Below are 14,686 nucleotides of genomic sequence, written 5' to 3' on the forward strand. Positions count from 1 at the left end.
ATACGTATCATGCCGGTAGCTTCCCGATATGCCCCTATAAGAGTTGTATCAGGTCAGCCACTGGTTCAGAGAGTAACCTGGCCTTAAACCAACCCCTCTGAACCGATTTCAACAAAATAAATAAATAAAACATATAAAAAAAACACCAATACAGGCCAATACGCCAGTGTCGATATTTAGAACCTTGATATTAGATTCCACAAATCAAATAAAAGATCCCACAAAAATGTTATTATAATTCATGGATAGTGGGTCAGGTTTTTTAGATCAATTCATCGATCCAGTTTACCTCAAAAAAAAAAAATCATCGATCAAGTGGGTATGGTAAGAAATCTTATACATACTAGGTTTCCTAACTCAAAAAAAAAAAAAAAACACGAGACATAAATCATCTATGTGCTAAATTTAGGTTAGGTTAACTCAAATACCTTATATTAGTGTGGGTCCCGTTTTTTAGATCAAGTGAGTATCAGGAGGAATGCCAATGCACGTCATCTCCACCCATGTATCTCAGCTGTTGATCCGAACTCGTGGGGGCCCCATATGGGCACTACAAGGCCTATTGATTACTGCAATTAATGTTATTATTCCATATCAACCATATAGGATGCATGGAGGCAACCTGCCTTTGTACATCACGTGCCCACAAGGAAAGGTAGCAGGAGAGTAAGTATTTCAAGATTCTTGTGAAAATGTCTAAAGCCCAATAACTACTCTTATTTCTGGATAAGCACAAAAAATGTGAGCATCCTTTCTCATCAAAATCCAACCCACCACATAATACCTTAGGCTCAGTTTAGAAGTACAAAAACAAATATGTACAGTGAAAATACATGTAAAATAATACAAAATACAAAGTTTTGTACTCTACATATTTGTATTTGTGCTCCTCCCAAACTGAGCCATAGTTTCTGAAATTTCCTTACCTTGTCGATTGCAAATTCAGCCTCTGGACGTCTACTAACTGGTAGAGATCACCACGCTTTTGCTTCTCAAGTGGAAGGTTTGTTCTACAATTACAAAACAATTATAACTGACAAGAAAATAATGACAAGCATAGAAAGTAAACAACAACAACAATAATAATAATAATAATAATTGCTGCTTCTATGGGAATTTTTTCTGTATATTGTGTGTGTTCCGTTGATTCTAAGAACACCTTAGGGGCTATTTGCCAAGATGTACGGTTTTTGTTTTTCAAAACAAAATAGTCTTCTAGGTTAGCAGGTGTCTCACCTTCTGAGCTCAATAAATGAATAATCAACCTCTGCTATGACTACAGCTTCATCATGTTCCGTAGTTGCAAGTACTTCACCAAACTGCCATACTTCATTATTTCAGCACTTAGAAATACCTTTAATACAAGCATTTTCCTATCAATTTGCAAATGCCTCAAGATAGGTATTTCCACCTTTGTCTAGGAATGACTTCATGAAAATTTAAGAGATGTGATGTAAAGCTGGACTTTGGAGTGACTTTTATGTACTTACTGGTCCAACAAGGGTGGAGTGGCCCCATGCAACATACCCAGCACCAGCATCTCGAGCAGGTGAACAAGTAGCCACATATAACTGAGATTTCAGAAATGAGCAACCAATCAAGTTCACATGGAGAACAGGTTAAGAGGCATTGTTATGCAGAAACCTTGACTCAAATATTGTTTTATTCATTCATAAGGACATATAAATATATGTAACAATTTTCTCTTAAAAAGTGACCAGATGGTTTCTAAAGAAAAAGAAAGAATGAGATGCTAGGAAATTTTACTTAATAATCTACAGATTAGAAGCTCGAGAGAACAGGCCATGTTTTTTTGATAAATGAGAACATACTATGCTTCAATGTTTCAAAGAATACCTCCAACCCTCTATTGGGAAAAAAGTATCAAGACACCATCAAACCAGCAAGGTAATCTGAAATATATGAACTTAGAAACTTGCAGAAAATTCACAAATAAATTTTCCTTTTAGTTAAATAAGAGGAGCAAAGAGAATTAAAAAACTGTTCAAGTTCTATTAAGACTAGGCAATTAACATATAGAAAATATATCAATCAGAAAAATAAAAATTAGCATACCTTTAACATAAAAGTTAAAAGATAATTCACAAGATACAAGGGACTTCTATCAAACAAAAGGATGTGCACCAAAGTTTCATGTTTCTGATATTCGGATGACTTAAGTAGTTGTGTAGATATAGATAGAAAACTGGAAAAAACACATGTATCTCAATTAAAATCCAACCAGGATAGTGTGACTCTAATTCTTTATCAAGAATTATAAATTTCCAAGACCAGCTACACAAGAAGCACATCACTTGAACAGATACACAGAAGTAGTCTGTTGAGATACCTGATTATCAACAGCCCTGCAAACGGAAACATGGGAACTTGTATCAGTAAAAATTAAGTGACTACAATCCTAGAAAAGCTATAAATTAATTAAGCCACATGCTTCAACACTGAAACATTTCATAAATAGAGATCCAAATCATTAAACAACAGTATAACAAAAGAAACCAACCAATTTTCTGAGAATCACAATCATATCGTAAATCCTAGAGAACATTGAATCTAATCAAATTGAGAACTATATTTAAAATCTTAAGTTTTTTTTTTCTTAAATTTTTCAAGAGGGGGGGGCAATTGATCTTATCCCATTTTTAATCCATATTTACCATATACGTACTTAATATAATGGAGCTTACCACTTGTATGCAATAAGCATAAGATCATACTTGCAAAACAAGTATCCTTTGAAAAGATTAAAAGAAACAAAGGAATCACGAAAGTAAAGAACTAGGTCTCAATTGAATTGATTCGATTACAGCCATTCCGGGTATTTTCTCCCTTCTTTCTATCCCTTCAAGAAGCCATTACAGCCATCAACAGCCATAACTTTCCATCCCTTCAAGACCATTCAACATTCTCTCAGGACTAGAATTGAGTTGGTCCTACATCACATGCTCAATATAATAGATGGCATGCAAAGACTATCAGAACTTGAAATCATCTGAAAAGTAAAAAGTAATTATGAAAAATATATAAATTTGGGGAGGATATTCATCATATTCTCAAACAACAGGAACTCAACATTCATAAAACTTGAAATATGCAGCCCATGCACAACATACCATGACAGATGATTACATGATTGCACCACATGATGTCAAAATGGAACCAAAGCAAAGGGACTAAATGCAAATAAGGGAGCTATAAGGCCTCACTGCCTGCCATCTAGAAGAGTATCCAATATAAATAATTGGATACTACTAAACAATGAGTGAATCATATTCCTGCCTCAATTGCAGATATGACAATAACTCATTAAGAATTCAGCATGGTTATTTACTCATAATGTAGTTATCACTCCATGAGTGAATCATATTCCCGCTTCAAATCATTCTCTTGAAACATGTTCAAAATTACTATTTGATGTAATTGCAGATATAAGTCACATGACACTCAATAAACATTCAGAATTAACAAGGGAAATGAATGTTTTCTAACACTTTACATACAATCTTCCTAGAAGCAGTAAAATTTAGAAATTAAACCTTTCTAGAACAATTACTTTAGTTCTTTTCAGCTTCCAAATCTTTTAACTATTCACTGCATCATTACCTTGCCCTTTGCAACAACTCCCAATGCAGGGGACCAGTGGTCATGTTGAATGCTCCAGGATAGCATAGCAAGTGAGCCCCTGATATCCAGATTGTCATACCCTCAATTAGTACTAAATGATACCAACATGAGAATCATAGGTAAGTAATAGAAATTTGATAATCAGCTTATGTGGAATAAAATATAGGCAGGGCATGTAGAACATATATAATCACAAAAGGAAATGGCACATCAACTATGGCAGGAAGTTTACAGTAACAACAAAAATAATATAGCTTTCTAATTTAGAAGGATACTATTAATTGAGCAATACTCCAACCTAAGGTTAGAATTGAGCTGACATGGACTGCTTGATTCAAAACATAGCCAGTCTGGAATGTCACCTAATGCTCAACAGTCTGGATTGATCACTTGTCCATGTGGATAAAATAGAGTACACCATGCAGGAAAGCTTATATACATCAAAGAAGGGAAATTTCCACATGCTCAACCCTATTTGTGTCACCTGGAAGGATGGCATGGCAGATCTAAACCATCCCCCATATGTATGATCATTGGCTTAGCACCTAATTCTCCTATCCAAACAACCTACCTTGTATTGGTGATTTCCCCCATAAATTTTAGCCACTTATTTAATTTTATAATATAAAATGAACCCAAAAAGATTGGTCTTATACCAAATACAGCCTGAAATAACCCTCCTTTTCCGGTCTTGGAACCAAAAGGCTAGCTAACAATTTGCCATATCATGGCTCTTGATAGAACACACTGGCATGAAAGGATTTGTTCATCCAACAAAATAGTTTTTTATTTGTAACTTGAAATTTTATTAATATGTGAAAAAAATGATTTACAATAGAATACAAATATGTTTCACACCCCTTTATATAATAGCCCAGTCCCAGCTGCCTATCCCCTCATTCAATTTATACATTCATGATTTCATGGGGAATAATTTCCAAACAACATTTCTTCTAATCACCACTTGCCAAAATAATGCATCAGCTAGGTTGTTGGCACATCTTCAGTCAATAAAATGTAGCTCGTAGTTCCCTTGCCAGTTGTAGTGCTTCTCTCATTAAGTACCTATATGCCCAAAAACACACAACTGTCCTTAAGTCCTATTACACTACGATATCTCCAAATTCCAGCATTCAGCCAACGAAATAGCTGGGATTAGGGCTCACTTAGGTTATTCAAAAAAAAGGCCTTAACAAGGACATCTGGCAAGTGTTTCAAGCTGAAACCTACCTCATGAATAGAGTGCTGGCCCTCAATCCTCCTATTAATTTAGCCTAACACTCCCAAGTATTGGTGATTTCCCTCATAAATTTTACTTCTTCAAAGAATTAACTAAGTTTAGCCCACAAAGGAATTTTCAGTCCATACTAACCTAAGGACATAAGAAGCTATTGCTTTGTGGTCAACTAGCCAGAAGCTAGGCACCAACTAGCCACCAAATTACCCATGGAGGTTAAAATGGCCATTCATTGTCTTACTACACTAACGACACTAATATCCATAACACTTTCAAATATCAAATATAATAAGAGAGACTTCAAGGAGACATCTTTCTGGATGCCCAAGTTAACAGATTTACAGAAACCATTTGTGAAGAGAGGAAACCCTCTAGAGATGTTTAATCCTCAAAGAGAATTTGATGCTCAAAGACCTTGTGCCATCAGTTCTTTTTTTTTCAGTATCAAAATTGTGAACACCTTCCACAGATAAAATTGAGAATTTTCCAAACAGTTATTTCTCCTAAGGAACATATTACACCTCCTCTATGTCATTGTTCAACAAGGAAGAGTTCGTCATGGACATCAAACCCTTGACAATATCATTAATGTCCCTTTCTTGATATCTTGGAAATAAACAAAAGGCTACACAATACAGGGGGTAGCACATCCCCAACGATCCATTTTTTCCATAAGATTAATATAGCAAGATGCTAGAATTTAGCCAATTTCTAAGAATTGAAATTGCAAAGAACCACTGGGATAGCATTGCAACCAATCCCAATATCTTAAAAGGCCAAACAATATGATTACTGTGGTAGTAGAGGATCTGCTTGCAAAGATAACTGCCAAAATAAATCAATAGAATACTATCCACAGCTAGAAGTAACTAGTTAGATATCACACAAATTGATATTGAAAACAAAAGGTAAAAATGAAACTAACCCCTTGCTGCATACAACATTGCTAGCTCTTGGAATCGAATATCATAACAAATACCGATACCAATACGTCCTACATCTGCATGAACAAGTCCATGGTTATTTTGCAACTGATATTATACTAGCTGGATGCACCAAACATGCATGCACTACAATTCCATCCAGAAAATGATTCAAATATCTAAACCGGAAAAAAAAAAGAAAAAAAAAAAAAAAAAAACATAGAGGCAAGGGGAATGTTCACAGCTATACAATCTATGTATGTTAATATTTATTTCCTTTTTCCCCTTTCACAATGCCTTCAGAAAACACCACGCTTATTTCTTATATGAGGTCTTTTATTGTATTGTTAATGTATTCCTTTTTTTTATTTGTGAATAGTGTGCTTGTAAAGTTGTGAAGTGGGGAGATTGGGGACTGCATTCCCAGTTTATAGTCACTCACTGTACATGGGTTATATGCTTTTTGTACAAATCATGTTTTACCTCCCCCCCCCCCCAAAAAAAAAAAAAACACGCAATCAGATTGAAACTTAAGTTGTGACAGGAATAGCAAAGGTTGATCAGATCAAAATTGTGATGAACCATTTATACGTGAGATATCATCTAATATTGACTTTTATCTGCCAAGTGGTTGAAGGAGTATCGAGTGTAAAAAGGACATGTTTAAAATCAAAAGTTTCAGAGATTCAACAAAGCAGCAGAAGTTAACTAAAATCAGAAAATAAATAGATAAATTATTCTTCTTAGATCATAAACATTTGTAGAGAGCCTTTCTAAGTTCTTATTGGAGTTTGGTGCTTAAAACGAAACCCTAATGATATGAACATTGAAACAGGATAAGCACAACAGTCATAGACCAATTTTGCATGGACATGGACAAGAGAGTCAGAATCAAATTTGTCCAAGAGTCTGACTCAGCAAGATGAGAAAACATGGACTCATGCACACATTTATAGAAAAGTATACAATATGAAAATAGCTTATCTTTTCAATTCTAACATAGAATACTTGGAGAAAATGTGTCAAAAATGTTGCCTTTGTTACTAAGTAACATTTAATAAAAAAATATAGAGTGGGTATGCATGAAAACAAGCAAAGTATACCTGTGTCCACAATGGTAGGGTTCTCTCCTGCTGTGAGAGTCTTTGATTCCTTAAATGTAATCTTCCCAGGGATATCAATGTCAAATAGATGTATCTGTATTGAGATGCTTTGAGTCAGAAATTTTGTTAAACCAACCTGATTCCCCAAGAAAATACTCCATAAACATGCTGATAAACATACTTTTCTGTGTTTAGCCCTCAGTTTCCCATCTGTACCAAAGACACAACAGGTATTATACAACCTATCACAATAACGTTCTGGTATGGAGCCACCAACTATTGTGATCTTCAGACGGTGAGCTACCTCAGACAGCATTGCAGTTGAAGGAGATGCATCACCACCAGCATCAATATCTTCCGCATATATTGGAAAGCTATCATTTGAATATGGACTATTCCATATTTCCTAAGATCAAACATACCACAAAATACAAAACAATTAAGAAGTGGAATGATATTATTGTTGCACAGAAAACACATCAGACATGTAACATACTGGCAACAGTGACAGTGCCAAGCTGCCAACATGAACCAGCCTCAGGAGTGTTTTCTAGAAACACTGAACCAGAGCACATTTTTTCTTTTCTTTCTTTTTTTTCCGATTTTGAAAAATGAATTGCAATTGTTATTCTCAGTGGCACTGGTAGAACAGAGACAGAAAGATGATATGCTTAGAAGCCTTGGCATGTTAGCATAGAATGTAAACTATCAAGTAGTGTGAGAGGTGTTCCTGTAGTAATAATATCAATACCAAAATCTCCAATATGTCAGCAGTTGAGGTCAGTTTTTCAAACTTCTAAAGCTTTTTGGTGATTGGCTTAAATACATGCTAATCAGCATTCTGCGAGAGGTAGAATTTCAAATTAGCATTTACACATTAAATCTCAACTCATTCAGCTTCCTATATAAAAGGATAATATTTATCACTCTGTTTGCACATGAATGAATTGTTGGTCTTTCAATATGATCTCTCTACTACTGTACTATATACCACCACAAACAATCAGCAAGGAGCTCCCCCAATGGTAAAGATTTTACTTAAGTGGTAAACTTCTATGCTCCAAATTTCCTTCCCTTCACTGAACAGAAAGGAATTGTGAAACAGGATTCTTGTAGCCAACACTATATAGTTGGAACAAAGCTTAGATTCAGACTTTCTTCTTCTTTAGAAAAACACAAATATATTAACTAAAATTAAGATAACACAACCAAAATAAAACTACCAGGCCCTATTCATAGGTCAAGAAAACCATGAGAATATCTGATGAGGCAGAGGGTCCTAAAGGCCCTAGAGAATACAGCATGACACAACCTTTTCTCTTGACTTTGAAATGCACAAACCAGGCAGAACTAAGGAAAGAAGCTAATGTATTAATATGCACCATCAAAGGTCAGTTGCCAGTCCAAAAAGAGATTTTCTAATATAGCATTACCACCTACTAAGCATCCAAAAAAACAGTTAGATAGCATATTCTATTTTCTAGGGATGATAATGGGTTATGCTGAGTTTTTAAAGATAGTAGAGAGAATTCTGAGCTGTTCAAGACTGGCCCGCACCCCGGGCCTGATAATATATGTCCGGGCCTGGACCTGGGCCAGGCCCCACCAACCATCTGTGCTTGCGCTCATGGGTTAATAAAACCATTTTAAAAAAGAAAACTTATATCTAAGCTTACATTCAAATTTACAGAAAATTATATAAAATTTTATTATACATATGTTAAATGTTAATATATAAATAAATAAATATATATATATACACACGTAAACTGTAAATACTATATATAAATATATTAAACTTCCAGGCTGGCCAGGCTTTCCGGGCCTACCATAGCCAGGCAATGCAAGCCTGGGAAGAGATGATCATCCCTACTATTTTCCACATTTTCAAATGAGAACAATAGCACTGTCGTCTAATGAATAGCAGAAACAAAACAGAATTCAGAAGCAGAAACGTTATTTAGGTTAATGGGGAGTGTGCTACCGGAACTTCAGTGGCGCCAAAACAGTGTGACGTCTGGGAAAAAGGACAAAAACAGCAGGCACTTTTATTAACCAAAGTTTCCCTGGTTCACCGTCCTTTCTGCAGACGTATTAACAAATAGGGATCTCGACCAGGAAATCACTAATTCACTTGAGTTTCCTTAGCAGTTCTCTTTATGCTACTTGTACTTCTGTATACGTTGTTTTAACTTACAGGCAAGAGAACAAGTTGAGCACCCTTTTCAGCAGCCTCCTCAATTGCGCTGCGAGCATGAGCAATGTTCCTCTCCTTATCAGCAGTCACAGCCAGTTGGCAAAGAGCAATCTTGAACTGAAATTGTTTAAAAAAGAAAAAAAAAAAACATAGTTTCAGAAAGAATGAATCTAAGCTGAGGCTTGCCGAGGCTTCTTAAAGAAGATATTCTCTATCATTGCGTAACAAGAAGCAAAATCTAAAAAAAAAAACAGAAAAAAAGGACGATTGTCACCACCAAATGGGTTTATAATCACGCGATTTCTCCCAGCTAATACTTCGTACAAATGAATTCATAAAAATCATCATAAATTTCACAAATTTGAAAATTTAAAAAAAAAAAAAAAATCTCGCTAATCAAGACTACTAAAAAAATGTAGGAGAGCAAATCGGGCCGACATGTTATGTAACAGCGTCAGTTCTTCGGTCCTAATTCAAATCGACCTATTAACCGAAAATTAATTGCCGGCTCCAACTACCACTCGAGAAGCAATTTTTACGATTACAAATTAAACCTGAAGCTACATAAAGGGATTTCAAACTGAAAGAAAAAATGACGCGAATAAAGAAACAATAAAATGGAGAAACAAAATAGATTAGAAGAATAGTAAGAGATTAAACCGAAGGTGATCCAACAAAAAAATTCAACGGAGTAGAAAGAAAGAAGAAAGTAAACAAATAAATAAATAAATCTTGCCTTGGTTACAGGAAGGACAGGCAAAGGAAGCGCAGGAGGAACCCTAGCTTGCTCAGGCTTGTAATCAGACGCCATTTTTGCAGATACGGTTCTGATCGACCTCGAGAGATTATTGCTGCTGGTATTGCGTTTGGCCCTCAAAGCAGAGGGATAATTGAAGAGAATATTTGAGCGGAACAAGGGAAAGAAGGAAGTGACGCTGGTTTTCAGTTGACAAATAGAAGCAGAGAGATTGTAATTGAAGGTAGACGATAACAAGGCCAGTCCGGCTTTCATTTTTCGATCGTGGGACCTGATACGTCTCCCGCCCCCGCATCCAGAACCAGAAGGAACAAAAGCATTAAGAGAAATGGGCCCCAGTACGACAAATAAACTAGGGTAAATTTCAAAAAACCCCTTATAATATAGGGTCAGGGACAAAAACCTATACTTTAATTTGCGACAAAGACCCCTCAACTTTAACTTTTACGTTGCGATAAATGCCCCGGCCGTTAAATTAGATCACGGAAGGCTTTAAATTACCAAAATATCTTATTAAACTTTTTCTATTTTCTTTTTTCTTGCCATTCTCCTGGTGTATCCAAAATGTGTGCCTTCGACGGGTAGCTTTCATTTTTCTCTAGAGATTTATTGACTTCGCTCCGTAAATAGTAGAGTTAGTCCAAAATCTACAATGCCCCGGAATGCATCCACTGTTTACCAATTGAATGGCTAATTAATAAATCTAAGCTTCTCAACAAACATGATGATGCGCAATCCGGCCGGTCTTAACTGTCAATGACCTCGCCTCTGAATTGAGTAACTGGGAACCTGAAACGGGGGAGATGAAGAAGCTCCGGGGAGAACCCGGTGTAAAGGCTCCGAAGCTCAAGTTAGAATCCTTCACAAGGCAAGATAAACCAGATAGCGCAAAGTTTGCATACCTCGTTCTTGGGAGGTAGGGAGCCTTTTATAACCACCTCGCACACTTACTTCCAGGCTTCTGTCAGATCGGGCCTGACTATCTCTGAGCTCCTGCCAGTTTGGATGTCATCCCTTCTGGCCGGGCAGAACCGCCACTGCACCTTTTGTCGGAACTGTTTCTGCGGCTGGTGACGACGGTGGCAGGTGGCGGTGGCAGGAGGCCGTTTGAAGTGCAGCTGTCAAGCGTCAGATCCCAAATCAGTTAGGTGCGCCGCCCTTGGAAACGGACATCCTTGGTGTCAGGTATGGTACGCTTGGTTAGTCTGGCGTTTCGGAGGCGAAGTGCCGGAGTAACGGGGGGGGACAAAGTCTTGAGTTTGGTTTGGGGAGTGCTCCGAGCTTCCATGGGCCAGCTCGGGTCACGGCCTCGAGGTTTATGGCCAAAGAGCTTGGGCTCCTTGTAGGGAGCTCGGGTCCTTAGTAGCGAGCTCAGGCTCCTAGTAGGGAGCTCGGGTTCTTAGTAGGGAGCTCGGGCTCCTAGTAGGGAGCTCGTGCTCCTTTTTCTTTTGGTTTTTTGGGCGCTTTGTTGCCCCAAGCTGTTCGCTTTTGCCACGCGTCGAGTGATGGCGAGGTCGGGCCAAATTTTCCTTCATCAATTGCCCCCCACTCCCTGCGCCAAGGGTCTTGATGCGGGGAGTTCCTAAGGCGGGAGGATTTTGGCCCGTAACTTGAATTTTATTCAACTGGTGGCGCGCACTTTGGTTTGATTTTTCAAAAAGGCGTGCGTTTGGGAGACGTGATGGTAGCCGTTTTTCTCAAATTTTGGGAATCGTGCTATAGCCGCTTTTACTGTGAGGAGACGTGCGCTGACACCCTGTCAGTTTCGAAAAGGCGTGCGCTGGTCACGTCTCGGCTACGGAGGACGTGCGGTCAGCGCGATTGTGGGCCGTTGGATCGGCTTCGATCTGGATCGTCATTTTCCGGTTGCTGTGGATATAAATAGCGAGGGGGGACCCCAGTCGCCGCTACTGTACCTCTCGAGCTCGCGTCAAAGTTTCAGTTCGCGTCCAGGCTCTTCAGCTCGCGTCCCAGGTTCCTCTTGTTCGAGCTTTCGTGGTCTACTCCAATCTTCTTCCCGGGTGAGTTCTTTTCCTGGAACCCGTCTTCTACCCCCTGATGTCTAGCTCAGATGGTTCAGACAGTCCAAGCGGGTCTGATGCAGGTTCTACGAATCATTTTGCATCCCCCGGTAGTTCTAGCGAGCCTAATGTAGATCTTGAGGAAGAGGTTGAACCCATAGGTCGAGGGACCTCGTGTAGTTTTGCGTCCACCTCTCGTCGGGGTCGGGCTCCAAACCAGTTCGGACCTTCGACCATGACGCCTGAGGGACTCCAATCCCTCATAAACTACTATAACTTGCCCGGGGAGTTCGCCTACTTTATCCCTACGGGTAGCTTTCCTTGGGAACACGGTCCTAATGAGATCGTGATATTCCGGGAGCAGCTCGCTACGGGGCTGCGGCTGCCTTTCCATCCTCTTCTTGTCGAGGTCCTGAATCACTTCGGTGTGACGGTCGGCCAGCTTCACCCGAACTCCATTAGGAATTTAGTGGGGACAATCTCCCTACTCTGCGAGGAGAACTTTTCTTTGGACTTGGAGATTTTTTCTTCTATTTTAATGCTTAAAAAGCAAGTGGGTCCCCTTCCTGAGCGTAGGCGGGCATACTACCTGTCTCCTTGCCCTGGCTTCAAGCTCTTACACGAACTCCCTAATAAGGTCCCGGCGTGGAAGCGGGACTATTTCGGGGTGCGAAGTGCGCTGGGGTGGCCGTTTCAGACTGGCTGGGGGATGGCCGCTCCCGACTCTGGCGTCACACTTGACAAAGAGACGGTGAAGGGCCTCCGTCAATGGGTGCGGCTTGGGCTGAAGTGTCAACAATATCTGACGGAGGCCAAGCTCATTGCTGCTGGCTTGAGTTCGGGTAGGTTCTTCCCCTAGCGATCCTGTCTTGCTCTTCTCTTGCTTGTTTTACTGATGCCGAACTCCTTTTCGCAGGTGCGATGGACTCTCGAGGGACCCGAGGTGGGCACTTGTTCTAGGGCATGAAGAGGAGAAAACGGGTGGCTAAGCGAACTCGCGCCGAGCTACCCTAGGGTGCGGAGCCCGAGGTGCCGGACTATTCGGCGGAGGATCAACCTATGGAGCTCGAGATGGTTCCTCCTATGCAGGAGTCGTCGGGGATTCCTTACGCCGAAACTACTCACACGGGGGCTCCCGCCTACTCTGGGTCTGCCCAAACGCGAGCTGGGCCATCAGGCTCGGGGGCCCCGGCGGACTTTAGGAGTGTGTTGTCGCCTACTCACGCTCTTCAGAGGAGTAAGGAGGCCATTTTCCCCGAGGAAGTCGTGGCGTGGACCGATCTTCCTCTGCACCAAGTGGCCTGTCGTGCCGTTACCCATGCCATGGTGGTAAGTGATCTCCCTTTTTTAGAGTTCTTCGGCTTTTATTCTTCTATTCGTTCCTCTGATCACTTGCTTCCTTTCGATAGGTGAACTCTTCTATTCACGCCTTGGTGAACCAGGTGGAGAGGAGCTCAAGGCAGGCGTGAGCTGCTGAGGAGGCTGCTCGTGCTGCTGCTGAGGCGGCTCACCTCGCGCGGTCTAGGCAGGCGAGGTCTCAGAAAGATGCTGAGGCTATGGGAGTGGTTGTGAAACATATGGTGGAATTGAAGCTGGACCTATAGCATCAGGTCGAGTATCTTCATGAGGATATCAGGGAGAGGACTCAGATCTTCTCTCTAGGCATCGAAGATGCGAAGAAGAAAGCTGTTAGTGATTATATTGCTTCGCCGGACTTCGATGATCTGATGGTGGACTCCTACAGGAGGGGTTTCAAGCTAAGCCGGTGGATGATCTGGAATACGTACCCCGAGCTCGACATCAGCGCCATATCCACTTCGCGTATTACTCAGGAGATGGCCAACGTTGCGGATGGTGAACCAGACTCCGAGGGGGAGGCAGGGCCTTCGGGAATCGTCGAAGTGGCTTTTGATAACGAAGAAGTAGCCCCGGACTAGTAAAAAATGAAATGGCTCATCATCATTTTTTTTGTACACCTCATTATCTGAAATGAAATGGCCTTTTTGCTTAAGTGTTGGTTGTCCTGTCTTCGAGCTGTGTTTTTTGCCAAACAGACTATTTTAGTCCTCTACTAGTTCGTTTTCTACCTCGGCTTCGGTGTACATGTTGGTCTATAGGTAGTATCGCCTTAGGTTGACAACGTTCCATGCTCGGGGTACTTGTTTTCCCTCTAGAGTTTCAAGTTCGTATGCCCCCCCGATTGCTTTCTTTACTCTGTAGGGTCCTTCCCAATTTGGTCCAAGTTTCCCTATGCCGGGTTTGGGCACCATGACCTTACGGAGAACCAGGTCGCCGACGCGGAAGTTCCTCTTCTTTACTCTGGCGTTATAGTACCGAGCTACTTTTTGCTGGTAGGCCGCAGTTCGGATGTGCGCGAGGTCTCTCACCTCGTCCAGTAGTTGGTGCGTAACTCGCCTTCATTTGTCTGCTCGTCCTATGCTTCTAGTCGCAGCGTAGGTACTTCGATTTCCGCCAGGATCACCGCCTCAGTGCCGTAGGTGAGGTTAAAGGGGGTCTCTCCTATGGCGGTTTTTTCCGTGGTTCGGTGAGCCCATAGAACACTTGGTAGTTCGTCTGCCCATAACCCTTTGGCTCGGTCTAGTCGTGCTTTCAGTCTGCGGAGGATGGCTCTGTTCATTACTTCTGTTTGGCCATTTGCCTGCGGGTGTGCAACCGACGTGAAGTTCTGACTAATTCCCATACTTTGGCACCATTCTTGGAACTTGATATCCTCGAACTGTTTTCCGTTGTCGGAGATCAGTACCCGAGGTAGCCCGAAGCGACATACTACGTTCTTCCAAAAGAA

The 14,686-nt window shown here is 40.6% G+C and overlaps 1 protein-coding gene across 1 annotated transcript; it reads right to left on the minus strand.

Moving 5' to 3' along the window:
• Positions 1–693: 693 nt before the first annotated feature.
• On the minus strand, positions 694–10,173 carry LOC104609353 (omega-amidase, chloroplastic-like). Its single transcript, XM_010275644.3, has 10 exons — positions 9,839–10,173; positions 9,103–9,219; positions 7,087–7,311; positions 6,906–6,999; positions 5,805–5,879; positions 3,622–3,700; positions 2,351–2,366; positions 1,491–1,571; positions 1,237–1,319; positions 694–1,010 (listed from the first exon to the last, which is right to left on the minus strand). The coding sequence occupies exons 1-10, from the start codon at positions 10,112–10,114 to the stop codon at positions 923–925; spliced, it is 1,134 nt and encodes a 377-aa protein (XP_010273946.1). The 5' UTR covers positions 10,115–10,173; the 3' UTR covers positions 694–922.
• Between the last annotated feature and the right edge of the window lie 4,513 nt (positions 10,174–14,686).

The sequence above is a fragment of the Nelumbo nucifera genome, chromosome 6, assembly GCF_055504915.1.
Source record: "Nelumbo nucifera cultivar China Antique chromosome 6, China Antique-T2T, whole genome shotgun sequence".
Classification (NCBI taxonomy): domain Eukaryota; kingdom Viridiplantae; phylum Streptophyta; class Magnoliopsida; order Proteales; family Nelumbonaceae; genus Nelumbo; species Nelumbo nucifera.

What these genes read in the sequence shown, in the direction of transcription:
- LOC104609353 (XM_010275644.3), bottom strand. Translation starts at nt 10,114, where the DNA reads ATGAAAGCCGGACTGGCCTTGTTATCGTCTACCTTCAATTACAATCTC. An exon ending in CTGTCCTTCCTGTAACCAAG is followed by an intron (nt 9,220 to 9,838) that starts GCAAGATTTATT and finishes AAACAATTTCAG; the next exon opens with TTCAAGATTGCTCTTTGCCA. An exon ending in AATGTTGTATGCAGCAAGGG is followed by an intron (nt 3,701 to 5,804) that starts GTTAGTTTCATT and finishes TCTGGATATCAG; the next exon opens with GGGCTCACTTGCTATGCTAT.